The sequence below is a fragment of the Leucopleurus acutus genome (assembly GCF_964270905.1).
Source record: "Leucopleurus acutus genome assembly, chromosome: 6".
Lineage (NCBI taxonomy): Eukaryota > Metazoa > Chordata > Mammalia > Artiodactyla > Delphinidae > Leucopleurus > Leucopleurus acutus.
The window spans coordinates 110,134,507-110,149,290 of NC_139149.1; the positions used below are offsets into that span (position 1 = coordinate 110,134,507).

The 14,784-nt window shown below is 39.7% G+C and overlaps 1 protein-coding gene across 2 annotated transcripts in view; it reads left to right on the top strand.

The window, feature by feature from the left end:
- Nucleotides 1–14,784, top strand: part of CAB39 (calcium binding protein 39) — an 86,760-nt gene that overhangs the window by 55,624 nt on the left and 16,352 nt on the right. For both annotated transcript variants that reach the window (XM_082841532.1, XM_082841531.1), the window contains exons 3-5: nucleotides 6,552–6,716; nucleotides 9,054–9,172; nucleotides 14,326–14,494. In XM_082841532.1, the coding sequence (XP_082697658.1) occupies nucleotides 6,552–6,716; nucleotides 9,054–9,172; nucleotides 14,326–14,494 (453 nt within the window). The remainder of the gene's footprint in view (nucleotides 1–6,551; nucleotides 6,717–9,053; nucleotides 9,173–14,325; nucleotides 14,495–14,784) is intronic.

Sequence of the window (14,784 nt, forward strand, 5' to 3'; positions counted from 1 at the left end):
GTGTAGACCTATACACAATACTTAGTTATTTGTTAGAAATCTTAAAAATTTAGGGGTGATGTGTGGGGAGGAGTGAAAGGAGGGAAACAGAAGCAGAAATTAGATAAGCCAGTTGTTACCAACTTAGTAAACACTTTGATCTATTTCTCTCATTCCCTTTGTCATTTTGCTCTTAAAAAATTAAAATATGAACTGTAAAACATTCAAACAAATCTGAAATACAGAAAGTGCAGAGTGAAAGTACTCTTCTTGCCCCTCCCCATAGGCGTATTGTACTCAGTTTGGTGTGTATCCTTCCAGACAGTTTTCTCTGAGGAAACAGGGAGTTAGGTTCCTTGCTCACCACTGAAAACTGTCAGGTAGATTCCCTCAACTTTTCTTGGTGAGGTGTTGCAGAGTGTCCTTCCTTCAGGTCCCTGGATCTGCACTACTTTTTTAGAGGAATTCCTTGACTTTATGGTGTTAGAACATCACATTTCCCTACATCCAGTGTTCATCTGGATTTTGTATCCCAGTGATCACGTATACTCATGTTCAGCCGCTCATCAAGCATGAATGGAGCACCTGCACGCACTGGGCTGCTACTGGAGCAGAAGGAAACAGACATTCATTAGAAATACAAGGAAAAGCAGAGTTTTGTACAGCTGTGAGAAACACTGTGAAGCAGTACCAGGTAGTAGGAGAATGTATGATAGAATTGACTTGGAGAGACTTCTCTGAGGAGGTGATCATTGAGCTGAGCAGTGAAGGAAGAGCGGGAGTTGGCTGGGAGGTGGGGCGGAATATGAGCACGAAGAGCATTGTGGGCATAGGCACCCACATGTGCAGGGGCCCGAAAGGAGCCCAGTGTGACCAGAGCATTGGTGTATAGATAGTGGGGGAGGAATTGCAGTGCAGGGTGAGGTCAGAGAGGTAGGGTCAGACCATGCAGGGTTTTATGGGCCATGTTAAAAGGGAATTTTCTCCATCCTAAGAGCAATAGGTAATTGAAGCATTTTAAACACAAAGATTTAAGCATTTTAAGACAAAGGATTTAAGCACAAATCTTAATCATATTTGTGTTATGAAAAGATCATTCTAATTGTGATGTGGAAAATGGACTGTAGGGAATTCAAGGAAACCAGTCAGTAGGCTCCTTAGTCGTCCAGACAAGAGTTATGGGGACTTGGGTGGTGATGGTGGAGTATAAATGGATGGATTTTGGAGACTTGGTGATGGATTAGATATCGGGGCAGAGTGAGGAAGAGGGAAGAGTCGAGGATGAATCCTAAGTTTCTGACACGTTAAGAGCATCAGTAGTGGCATCTCATTCCCAGAAATAGGGAACAAGGGAAGAACATAGGCTTTGGGGCAAGAGCATGAGTTCTGTTCTAGATGCATTAGGTTTGAGGTACCTTGAGACATCCAAGTAGAGACACTTCTAGCAGGTTGCTTAATATACTAGTAAGAGAACTGGATTAGAGATAGGAATCTGTGAGGCATCTGCATTTAGGTGTTCATTAAAGTTGTGTGTGGATGAGGTTACCTAGGGAGAGATGATAGAATGAGAAGAAGAGGGCCCTGTACTCTGCCTGGAGGAATTCCCAATATTTAAATGGCCCACTTCAGGAGGATGAGCCAAAAAGGAGACAGAGGAGCAACCAGGGAGACAGGAAGAAAAAAAGTAGGTAGGGTGTTGGTAAGTCACAGAGGACAGGGAGGAGCGGTTTTAAAAGCAGAGTGTAGCCAACTTCAAATGCTGCCGAGAGCTCACGCATGATGAAGGCTAGAAATTGTCTTTAATGGCAGGCAGGTCGTTGGTGGCTGTCTGAAAGCTATAAAGTACTGGCTGTAGAAGTCTCACAGGATTGGGCTGAAGAGTGAATAGGAAAGAGATGTGGGCTGTAACAGACACAGGGAGGTGTTCTGAGAGGCTTAATTATGGCGGGCAGTAGCTGGGAGGGGGTTATGGAGTCAAAGGAGAGCTTGTTTAGTTTTGTTAGTGGGAATCTAATAGATCATATTTAAAATTGAGTTTGGAGGAATCAGGTAAGAGGGGAGTTGACTATATGAGGAGGTAAGGTAACAGACAGGATGAGATCCTGAGAAGGCAGGAGATGAGTGGAATCCAGAAGCAAGGAGGGTTAATATAGGTAGGTGAGTATAATGGTTAGAAGCAAGGAGGGTTAATATAGGTAGGTGAGTATAATGGTTAGCAGAGGAGAGAATTCGATGGTGTTTTCCTCCCCGCTCATAATGTAGGTAACAGTGTCATCTGCTGAAAGGGAAGAAGAGGGCTTTATGTTTGAATCCAGGGTGCCTTTCATCTTAGAAGCACCATAAGTAGCTTTCTATTTCCTCGCTTCTCTCCTCCATTTTTTAAAAACAGCTTTTTTGAGATACAGCTTGCATATCATATAGTTCACCCATCTAAAGTGTACAATTCAGTAGTTCGTAGTTTATTCACCGATAATGTGCAACCACAAACAACACAATCAATTTTTAAAATTCCATCTCCTCAAAAAGAAACCCCATACTTTAGCTATCACTCCCCTTCCCCCCAACATAGTGAGCATTTTGATCTTCATCTTTTGTTCATAGTGAGCACTTCTTCATCCTTTACTATCAGAAAGCATAGAGTATGGTCTGATCTCAGATTTTCAAAGCAGAGTATAAACTGAGACACATGAAGGGTTATTAAGAACCTCAAAACTTTGATCTAGTCAGAGAAGCAGACGGGGCTAAGGTCTATGACGTAGTAGGGTCAGTGAGTAAATTCAGCAGATAATATACTCAGAAAACCTACTAAATGTTAGATACTTCCCTGTCAAAGAGAATCATCTTAAGAATAGAGATTAATAAAATGAAATTGTAAAGGCAACACATGTAATTAGATTATAAGAGAACATTTACTGTTGATAAATGATTTTTATCTCCTGGTCCAGAAAAAGTACATTCTGGGGTACTTAAATTTATATATGGGATGACAACAAACTGCTGTCAGAAATCTAAGACATTAACAGAATAGGGTAGTGACAGCAGACTCAGAGAGGTAAAGGGTCTGCTTACATTGACACTGAATAAGGTTTCATAATGGGATTATTAGGAAGATACTTTGTAAGCATTTAGAAAAGAAAGCAGTAGTCAGTAGAAAGCAGCATAGACTTCAGTAAAACGGTCGCACCAAATTAACTTTATTTCATTTCCTTATATTCAGGAAATGTGGAGGAAATAGTATATTCTTATTTTATCAGAATATTTAACAAAAAGCCTTTTGAATATCATTTGGAAATAAGTGTATATGTAAGTGGCTGAGCAGCCATGCCCAAAGATTATTTATAGATCATTACTGAAAAGAGCATGATGATTCAAAGGCATAATGTTAGGCTCCATTCAGTTACTTCCTTTTCGGCATTTTGGTTAATGATTGAGGCCATGCGAGGCATACCTACCTATCAGATTTCAGATGATACAAATATGGGTACAATAGCTGGCATTTTGGATGTCCTTCAGAATTCAGAAATACCTCCACAGTGTTGAATGATGGGCTATTAATGAGATTAAATTAAATAGTGAGAAGAGTTAAAGCCATCATTGCAGTGTTTATTCCGAAGATCTGGCTTTGAATGAATTATATGATATAATTGCAAAAATTCTTAAAGGTAGCCCTGAGCTACATTAAATTTGCAACATTTGCAGGGAAATGGTGGTCCGGTGTCTTGTGCATCATTCCATCTGGATAGAGTTGAAACATTAATCCTGTCTTTCTTAGGAGGATAGTTAAAGTAGCTGAGAGGAAGTTTTTCTGGAGAAGACTATTTAGGGAAGACAGGCAAGCTGTTTTCAATGAGGAGCCAATGAAGATACTACCTTATCTGCAGTGCAGACCCAGGACTAGCCGACACTATAGTGAGGCAATGTTCGTTTCACTATGAAATTTTCTAACAGCTGTCTGATTCTGAAGTCTGCTAATCCTGCATTACTGGACACTGGAAATATTTAAGGTGAAGCAATGTGGTCATTTGGTAAGAAGATTTAGAAGGTTGTAGAAGGGAATACCGTGGACCTAGATGATTCTTTAGGTACCATTAAAGGCTGATGTCCTCTGAATCTGTGCTAAGTAATCTCCCTGAAGTAATTTCTGGTCATAAATATTTCCGTTTATTTAGCTTTTTATAGCCTTTATTTTTCTCACATATCTTTAGTATTCTACTTTTTTGGCTTATTAGCTATAACTCTTTCGGTTTTTTTAGTGGTTCTTTTAGAACTTACAGTGTATGCCTTTTAACTTGTGGTTTGTCTTCAAGAAATATTATACTGCTTCATGTATAAAAACCTTAACACTGCCCCCCCTTGGAGCTATTGCTGCCACATATTCTTGTTCTACATATGGCATAACCCCAAAATACAGTTATTTATGCTTTAAACAGCCAGTTGTCTTTTAGAGACTTTTTTTTAATAATGGAAAAATCATTTCCATTTATCCACATTTCTGTCTCCGGTGCTCTTCATTCTTTTCTGTATACACAGATTTTCATCTTGAATCTCCTCCTGTAGGACTTCCTTAAACGTTTCCTATAGTGCAGGTCTGCTGGTGACAAAATCTTCCAGCTTTTCTGTGTCTTAAAAATTCTTATTTCACCTTCATTTTTGTATAATATTTTTACTAGGTATAGAATTCTACAATGGCAGTTTAGTTTTGTTTTCCCCCCAGAATTTTAATGATGTTCCTCCACTATCTTTTGACTTGCATCATTTCTGTCAAGAAGTCTGTTATTTTTTGATTCTTTGTCTGTAATGTTTTTTCCCCCCTCTGGTTGCTTTTAGGATTTTCTCTTCACTGAATTTAAGCAATTTGATTATTCTATGGCTTGGCGTAGTTTTCTTCCTGTTTCTTGTGCTTGGAATTTTTTTTGAACTTCTTGGCTCCATGGGATTATAGTTTTCATCAAATTTGGAAAATTTTCAGCTATTATGTCTTCACATATTTTGTCTGTCCTTCCCCCTCCTTTGGGGACTGCAGTTACACATGTATCAGACTGCTTACAGTCATCCTGTAGCTCACTGCTGTGCTGTCTTTTTTCTCCCTCTCTTTGTGTTTCATTTTGAATAGCTTTCATTGCTCTGTCATCATATTTACTAACCATTTCTTCTGCACTGTCTGCTCTGCTATTGATCCCATCCAGTGTAATTTTTATTTCAGAAATTTTAGTTTTTATTTTTAAGTGTTTGATTTTGGTGGGGTTTTTTTTACATCTTCCATACCTTTACTTAACGTGCTCGTTTTTTCCCTGAATGTACTGACTATAGTTATAGTAACTTTTAATGTCCTTGTTTGATTTCTACCATCTGTGTCACTTTGCAGGGCTGTTACTGTTGACTGTTTTTCCTCCTCATTATTGGTTGTGTTTTCCAGTTTTGATTCTTTCCAGGCTTGCTTTTAAGCTTTTTGGAGAGCAGAGTTTAGTCCAGGGCTAATTTTTTATAACAGCAGAGACAAAACCCTTTGAGAGCTCTGCTTTATGCCTGTGAATATGAGGTTTTCCATCAGGTTGATGGGAGCCTTGCGTGAGCTCCATGGCTCTGTTCCCTGGCCTTGGGTACTTACTCACATGCATGTGCTTACCAGTACTCAGATAGAGTAGCAAGTGAGTCTTTGCAGGTCTCTAACACTCTCTTCAGCGTAGCTGTCTCCTCTCTGGTACTTGGCCCTGCAGAAGTTCCAAGTCTCCTTGGCCTCCATAGATTACCAGCTCTGTCTCCTCACGTGGAGTTTGCCTGTTCTGCCTGGCTTCCCTCTCCCTGTGACGTGGCCTGGAAATTTTCTCCGGGCAGGCAGTAAGCTGGGGCAATTGTGACGTTCATTTCGTCTGTTTCCCTTCTCTCAGGAATCACTCTCCTGTGCTGCCTGAAGTTCAATGTTTAAAATTCATTGTTTCAAATATTTTCCTCCAATTTTTGGTCTTTTTCATGGGGGAAGGTAAATCTGACCCTTGTTTTTCATCCTGCCAGAAGTGGAAGTTTTTAGTGACTTTTTATTTATTGCCAGTATTTTAGCTTTGCACTCAAAGCCTCTTTCAGCTTCATTTCTTCTGTCACTCACTTATTCCCTCCACACCTTTTCTCTGACAGGCCCTGTGCTGCTTCCTCTCCCTCATCCCCAGTTCATGCCATTCGTTCCCCTCAGTCTCCTTCTCCCCAGCCAGTTCTTGCTTGGCAGTGTCTCTCCATTCTCATGGTCAGCTCAGGTGCCTCTTCCATGTTGTTTCCCTCCCATTTGAGCAGAACTGCACTTTTTCTCCCTGTTCTGTTTCTACTACAACAACATTGTTTTCAGCGTTCAAGTATACAGGTTGTGAATCTGCTGGCCTTCCCTGTCGAGCACATACGTCAGTCCCCACCTGTGCACACACATGCAGTTTTTGACTCCTGAGGGCCAGGATGGGGCTTGCCCACCTTTGTGTCTTGTACAGGGGTCTGGGGGTATGTAATATATAGAGAAGGTATTTAGCAAGTGTAGGTATGTTATATATGTTTGTGAAAATGAATTTTCTCCTCTCCCCCAAAATCAGGCTACAGAAGAAGTTTCCAAAAATCTGGTTGCCATGAAAGAAATTCTGTATGGCACAAATGAAAAGGAGCCACAGACAGAAGCGGTGGCACAGCTCGCTCAAGAACTGTATAATAGTGGGCTCCTTAGCACCCTAGTAGCTGATTTACAGCTCATTGACTTTGAGGTAAGAAATCAGTTTTTTATTTTTCAAAAACACTAACTATTCGTAGTCATTTTCCGTATGTTCTCTCTGAAACATTTTAAGGTTCCTGTTGGGCTCTTGGCTCAGGGGTACTGACCTGTAAGCATACCCGGGCTGCCTGTCTAATTAGCGGGGCCAACTCAGGAACTCAAGGGTATCTCGGACTTAGGCCAGGTTTTTTCCCCCTCTTTCCCTACATCGTATATGAAGTTTTTTAGGTATTTGTTATGCCCTTTCATTTAGGCTGTATTTAATAAACAGCTGCTGGTTTACATAATTCACTGGTTCTTGGCTCTCAAGGAAAAAACAATCTAAAGAAGACCATAGAGTGTTAGAATTTTTGAGGTAGATGAGATCTTAGAGAACATCTAGGTTTTTTTGTTTGTTTGTTTTTAACCTGCTGAGAACTCACTACAGTCGAGATTATATGTGTTTTGTTTGCTTGGCACTGCTTTTAAACATTTAAATGAGGATAACATTAAAACAGCAGGAGATTTTATACACAATTTTGAATTTCTGGCTTCCCTTGGAAAATTTGGCAACATTGGGCCTTGTAGTCTTGTGTGGCCCCTCAGCCCGTGACGTTGGCATCCACACTTGGGTGCGCCACAGACGGCACAGCGTGCTTTTTCTACCTCGGCCTGCTGCGCTCATTTGCATTTCCTGCTCGTCCCTGGTAGGCGTTTGAGATTGGTGCCCAGGCTTATACAGCCAGATCATCCCATGTTGGATATTTAGTGCATTTATTAGTGAGAAGAATGGTCCTTGATACCAGTCTGAATAAACTAGTCTGAGAAGTGTGTAATGAAGGGCTCCGGCATAGTCGTGAGCAGTCTCCTCTTTGACTCTTTGTTATGGCTGTGCTTTATTTAAGCCCCAGTGTTTATCGTCCTGAGGGATTGTATGTCTATTCAGGTACTTGGAAAACCAGGGGAGAAAATGACAGACACCTGTAGCTAGATTCAGTTTTAGAGAAGGGTGGGGAAGATGTGGTTCATAGGTTACTTGAATGTATTATCAATAGATAATAAAAGAGAATAAAAATTTACTTCTGTCTTTTAGAACAGACAGAACTATGATATTTCCATTTATATAGCTGGTTTCATATATCTTTAATAGAGTGTCAAATTCCAACAACAAGGATTTTTATCTCCACTACAAAAGTGGGAGTGCACTGGACCATCCAGTTCCTTCTCCTTCGTCTTCCCACCCCACTCCCCAACCTGGACCTTGAACTTAATATTCATTTGGGACTTTAGAGACATAAATTTAATTTAAAAGAAATGTGTGCCCTTGAGACTGGTTCTTCGAGATTGCCATTACTACTCCTGACCTAGCACAGGCCCCAGGGTGATCTCTAGTGCTGGAAAGCTAGCGTTTCACTCACTCTCCTGCAGACTTGTCAGCCTTATAAAGTGGCAGTTCTGAAACATCTCTTGGGGTCTAATTCTGCATTTGTTACTTTCTTGTGCAGCTTTCTGATTATAAGTTTCGCTGTATTGTGTTAACATCTACCTATTTTGTTTAGTGAAGTACAGTGGTGTAAGTCTGATCTCTGAACTATTGCATCATGTGATACTTAGTACCTTAATTATCTATATATAAAGTTTTTCCCAATTACACCTAGTTTAGTAGGAGGATATGTCTACTTGCCATTAAAGCTCAACTTCTTACAGAATTCTTTCATTTTTATTACACTAACAATACAGTTTCTCCTCCTTCCACCACTATAAAAGGAAGCTATATGTATTGTTTACAATACAAGCATCCTATTTGAAGCTGCTTGGGTGGGAATCAGATCCCTGAACAATGTAAGCATATAGCAAGGTTTTGTTTTTCATATCTGAGTCAGCATGATTCTGAGAGTTAGAAATCATTGAAATTATATATAGTAAGATTTCACTTCGTCAACACATTATTCATGTCAAAAATACTTTACTATTAAAACTTAGGGACTTCCTTGGTGGGACTTCCCTTCTAGTGCAGGGGGTGTGGGTTCGATCCCTGGTCGGGGAGCTAAGATCCCACATGCCTCAAGGCCAAAGAAACAAAACATAAAACAGAAGCAATATTGTGACATTCAATAAAGACTTTAAAAAAATGGTCCACATCAAAAAAATCTTTAAAAAATAATTCGCTCTTAAAACTTAGAATTTGAAATTACGAAGGAAGAAATAAAATAAGAAAATTTAATGTCTATGAACATTTTAAAGTCAGATATTCAGTCATAATTATAAATATACAGTACCTAGATTTGAGTTTATTTAGGGCATTTTGGCATTTAGTCAGGCATTTTGATATTTTTGTCTTCCTTAATAGGGCAAGAAAGACGTGGCTCAGATTTTCAACAATATTCTCAGAAGACAGATTGGTACAAGAACTCCTACTGTTGAATACATCTGCACCCAACAGAATATTTTGTTCATGTTATTGAAAGGGTATGTATAAAGTATAATGTAATAAGATTTATATTTTTGACTTGAAAAATAAAAAGGAAAGATAGTCTTGGGCAAAAACAGGATGGTGAATGTCAGAAAGCATTTCCTCTGTAGTTTCATCAGCTCATTTTCCCGTAGTTCTGGAACACATTTCCCTCCTTAAAATTTAACCTGTGAGCTAAACTGAATTTGAAAATGCCCATGGGATTTTAAAGTTAGGTGAATTGTGAGCCTTTAAATTCTCAAACCATACATGACTGAAGAAAAAAATAAGTCCTCTGTGTTCTTGTTTCTGTTCTCTAAGATGTAAAAACCTTAATTGTTGAAATATCAGCTAAATCATGATTTAAAGACATCTTCTTTGGATGTACATGCACACGGTACTGCAGTAAAGGCTTCCCAGTAAATGGAGCTTGGATGCTATATAGCTTAACCTTGTTCAGTCAACAGTCAACAAAGTACATGTTTATGACGTACTTCCCTTTGCTTTTCACCTGTGTGTGTCCACTCACCCACTTAATCTGGTAATTCACAGTGCATCTTCCTGGAATTACTGTTGGACTAAGCAGGCATTTATCTTTGGGTAGCCTGTCAGTTTCAAAAAAAAAAAAAAAAACAAACAAAAACCAAAAAAGCCTTAAAACTAAAAGTTAAAAAAAAAGTCCTCTTCTCTCTCATCGCTGATTGGCAAGGTAACCTCCTGTTGTTTCACACCAGAGTTGTTTGCCAGCTCTGGGTACGTGTGCACTGGTGGTGTTCTGTTAAATTGGCGGGCAGCTGTTTTATTGGCATGACTGGTGGCGTGAATCAGCTTGCTCTCCTACCCCAGCTTTATAGCTTGCCTCACTCTGATTCATATCTCTGTGGTTTAACACTTGCCCCAAGTTCAAACTCGTTTAGACAAAGCATGAGTCAGTGCATGTGTTGGATGCCAGCATTCTATTTCCTTCTTTCTAGTTCTAACTATCTATGTTGCTTCTTCAGATGTTGCCATACGGAATTTTTGGCATCTGATTTTTTGTTGTATCAATCCAGAGCTGCGTGTATGAACATGTAGTGAGTAGTCTGAAATTTTAGTGTTCTTAGAGCAGCTGCCAGATGCCTTTGTGTATTTTTAAAGCCAGTCTTCCTTTTTCCATAGAAAGCAGCGGTTGTTAAAATCTATGAATTAGTTAACTCTGCCTGTGTTTTCACTTTAGAGTGGCCAGGGGTATGATGTGAACATTGTTTAATGTCATGTAAAGTAAGACTTTTGAGGTAATATTTAAAGAAAGGTTTCAAGCTCTCAACTGAGCTGACCAGAGCAGAAACCTCAGTTTAGGGAGGTGAGGAGAAGCCATTGGTGTTGGGATCCCACAGAAGCCGTCCCCCCACCCCTTACAACCCCTTTCCTACCTGTCACCAGGCTTCAACAATTACTAACATTTATTAACATTCTTGTTTCATCTATTCCTTGCCTCTTGTTTTTCCTCCTCAAACATAACATCACTTCAGTATGCATCCCTAGTACATAATAAAGGATTCTTTAACATAACCATAATATCATTTAAAAACCTAATATTATCTAATGCCCAGTCACTGTTCAGATTTCCTTGATTTTCAGCAAAAATGTCATTTTTCATTTTGTTTAAATCAGTTTTCAAGCAAGGTCCACAAACTGAATTTGGTTGATATGACTCTTAACTCTGTTAATCTATAATAGTTCCTGCCCCCTTCTTTTAACACCATTTATTTGTTGAAGCAACTGGGTCATTTGTTTTGCAGGGAAACCACATATTTGGGATTTGCATCCTGTGGTTTCACCTGTAACCATGTTCCTCTCTCCTCTATTCTTTCAAGTTAGTTTGATTAGATTCAGCTTCAGTTTGGGGGGGGCAGAAATTCTTCATGAATGGGATTGTGATGGGATTGCTTCCTATTGGGCAACGCAGGTTGTCCTACTTCTGGTGATATTTAGATTGATCAGTGGATGTAGGTGTTGTCAGTCTGTCCATTATAAAGTTCTCCATCAACCCTTCACCTAATGGTTTTAGTATCCACTGAGGATCATTGTCTAGGTTCAAAATGGTGATTTCCTAATTCTGTTATTCCTTCTCTGTATATTAAATGTGTTTTGTTCCTCAGCAGTGACTTCTATAGGAAAGACAGAATAGATGCTTGATTTTTTCCACTGTATCATTTTTTAGTATAATCGATTGGTGCCCTAGCCACTTCCTTAGATGAACAATGAGTATGTTATTGTCTTAAGCACCATTATGACCTCAAGTTGTAGGGGGTTTTAAAGTATATTTGATGTGTCTGAGTCCGTTGCAGTCATTATGACCAAATTTTTATGTCCAAATTGCCCCGTCTTGGGCTATTGGGAGCTCCTTCAAATTGGCTCCTATGTCCTTTTGGCAAGACCCCATTCGTCTTTGATGGCTTCCTTGCTGTCTGGCACAAGATGTCCCTTGCTCATTTTGTACAGATCCTGCCTGAGACCCGGAAACAGCCATTTCTTCCAGGGGCCCTGTTGAAACTACCTGTTTAAGATGTTTCTGCTTTTTTGGGAATTCCCTGACAATCCAGTAGTTAGGACTCGGCGCTTTCACTGCTGAGGGCCCAGGTTCAATCCCTGGTTGGGGAACTAAGATACTGCAAGCCATGCAGCGTGGCCAAAAAAATAAAAAGATTTTTCTGCTTTTGTTGATTAATTAGTTTGGACTACTTTAACGCAATGTGATTAGCCACTCAGGCTATAAGTATTGACACTTTGATGTTAGACATTTGGGGGAGTTACGCTAACAATATTAGTGTGCATTTGAAAATAATCCTGTTGCTAGTGTCAGTCTAAATCTGGAGCAATCATTTTTCCACTGGCGATTTAAATGTTAATGTGCTAACAGGTTGTACAGCGTAACTGTTTACCTTGTACTCACGGGTTTACATTTAATCGTTTAAGACAAACTTGACAAACTGCCATCAAAACCTGCCCAACTTGTTGCACCGAAGTGTCTTACCCTTGTCTTTCTAGTCTCCTGCCTGTTACAGATCAGCAGAAATGAATTGTGTGATCGGCCATGTTGTGAGCAGACATTTTAATAACACCTAAGAGCCAGTAAGCCTTCTAGCTGCCATGCCACAAGTGATACAAAGGAACGTGGTTTTGATTTTGTTGGGAATCTATGATGAACATATGTACAACAGAAGGATAATTCTACTAGATAACACTACTAGTGGATTTCAGGGGATAAAATGTGGGTTTAATCAATAAGGCAAGAGTTGGTAACAGAAGATGGACTTAGGATTGAGGTTCCAGATAGTTTCAAATTTGCATAGGCAGAAAAAAAGAGTGAGTACAAGGGCAGGAATGAACACAGTGATTGACAACAGGAAGGAGATAGTCAGAGTGTTTTATGGCATAGTGGGAGAGGAGTTGTACCAGAAGAGTAGCTATGATGTGGGGAAGCCTGGGCATCAAAGTTTGTCTATTTGATTAGCAAGAAGAAATCGTTATAAGCTCCTAAGCTGGAAAGGCTATTGATAACACTAGTCGTCGGATAGATTTGTTAAGACAGAGCTTGAACAAAGGTGCTGGTTAGGGGTCACTTGAGTGACTAGGTGTGACTTCATGCAGCACTGGGAATGGATAAAAGAAAATGAAACTGAGATATTGCAAAGAAGTATTTAAAAGGGGTGGTGACATTGAGGATGGGAAGGTTGGGAGTAGGTAAAGAGGGGAAGGTTTAGAACTGTGCTGTTCAATACTGTACCTACTAACAACATGTAATTATTTAATTTTAAATTAATTTAAATTAAATGACATTTAAAATTCAGTCCCTCAGTCATACTAGCCAGATTTCAAGTGCTCAGTAGACTGCATAGTTACAGAACATTTCCATTATGAAAGAAAGTTCTGTTAAACCTGTTTTAGACCCAGGTATCTGAAGCAAAATAGTGATGCCATATTAGACTTGTAGAGTTTATGGTAGGCCTTTAACTGAAGTTGTCCAGAAGCAACAGAAAATGCCTCACTACAGCCCAGGGTAGATCTGAGCTGGGGCAATTTAGGAGCCATGGAGGGAACCATGCAGTCGTAGGAGCATTCACTAGCAGGCCAGAGGCAACAGAGGAAGGACCTCAGCCAGGCAAGACATAGAAACAGAGGAGGTAGAAAGGAGAGCTGGGAGAACTTTTCTTTTTTTAAAGAGAGAGATGCAACGATCTGCATTGTCAGGAAATTAAATAGCAGAATTTATGAGAAAAGACCATTTGTTTTAGCGAAGCGGAGGCATTTACTCGTAAAACGTTAGGAAATGGATTCGATGGCAGGAAAGTAGAGGACACTGAGTGGGGAAGGAGATTAAGCCTGTGTGTGCAGCTTGGAAGGAGGTGGAGGAACAGAGTGATGTGTTTGAGCAGAATGGCAGAGTCCAGTCCAAGGGGTTTGATGTACATCAGAATGGAAGAGTCTGCTGGGCTGAGAGGAAAACAAGGTTCTCTTTCTGATCACGGGGAAGGAAGAGGCAAGAGACATTGAGGTGGGTGTAGAGGAAGGCTGTGCGGAAAGCTGATGAGGGATGCCGTGGAGTCCCCTGTGTCCACTGCGAGAGCCCTCGGGCCATCCCTGACTAGGCACTTGGTGACATCCTTTGTAGCATTTATGTGTTGCTGCCAACGGTCTTGAAAGTACTATTTTGAGTACTGAATTGAAACAAGTATAAATGCTGTATATTTGATAGACCCGTTTAGATACTATGAATTTTAAGAAACTATTTTGCTTATTTCATATTGTTTTTTGATTCAGCTTTTGGTTTTTCTGAAGTGGTGAGAGCACCACATGTAAAACTAAACCGTATTTGGAGGTGTGACCCTGTAGACGTCTCTTCAGATCTTTTAGCTTAAGTAATAAGCTTTTATTTTCATGATCGCTCTCACGGCTGTTATTTTTCTTCGGGTTGAAGCAGTCACGACCAACTAATGTGTGTGTGCCCTCTAGACTAAATCCCTCTGAGCACATATTCTACTCTGAGAGAGATGCATTTCGTAACCTGCTCTGTCACTTAATTAGGACATGTCTGAAACTTCCTGTTCTAAAAATTGGAACTGTTAGAGTTTTTAAAAGAACAGTGATGGGGAAAAAAAGCAGTCATCTTTGTCTTTTCTTTTTGCAGATATGAGTCTCCAGAAATAGCTCTGAATTGTGGAATAATGTTGAGAGAATGCATCAGACATGAGCCACTTGCAAAAATCATTTTGTGGTCAGAACAGTTTTATGATTTCTTCAGATATGTCGAAATGTCAACATTTGATATAGCTTCAGATGCATTTGCCACATTCAAGGTAACATAAAAACTGTAGAATTCTAAATATACATACAAATGAGATTAACAGGTGTGGTGTTTTTCCTAAACCTTCTCTACCCTCCAAGTCTATACATGGCTGCCCTCTAGCGGGAAGAGAGAAGATATATTTAAATATGTATTGTGACTCAGGTATACGCAGTAGAGTCACAGCTTAAAAAGGGTAGAAAAGTTAGATTCTAAAGTCTGTCTAAAAGGCAAAAGTCCTGTACGGTCAAAAGTACACTTTTCTGTTAAATTACCCATCAAGTACAGTATATAGATATGCAG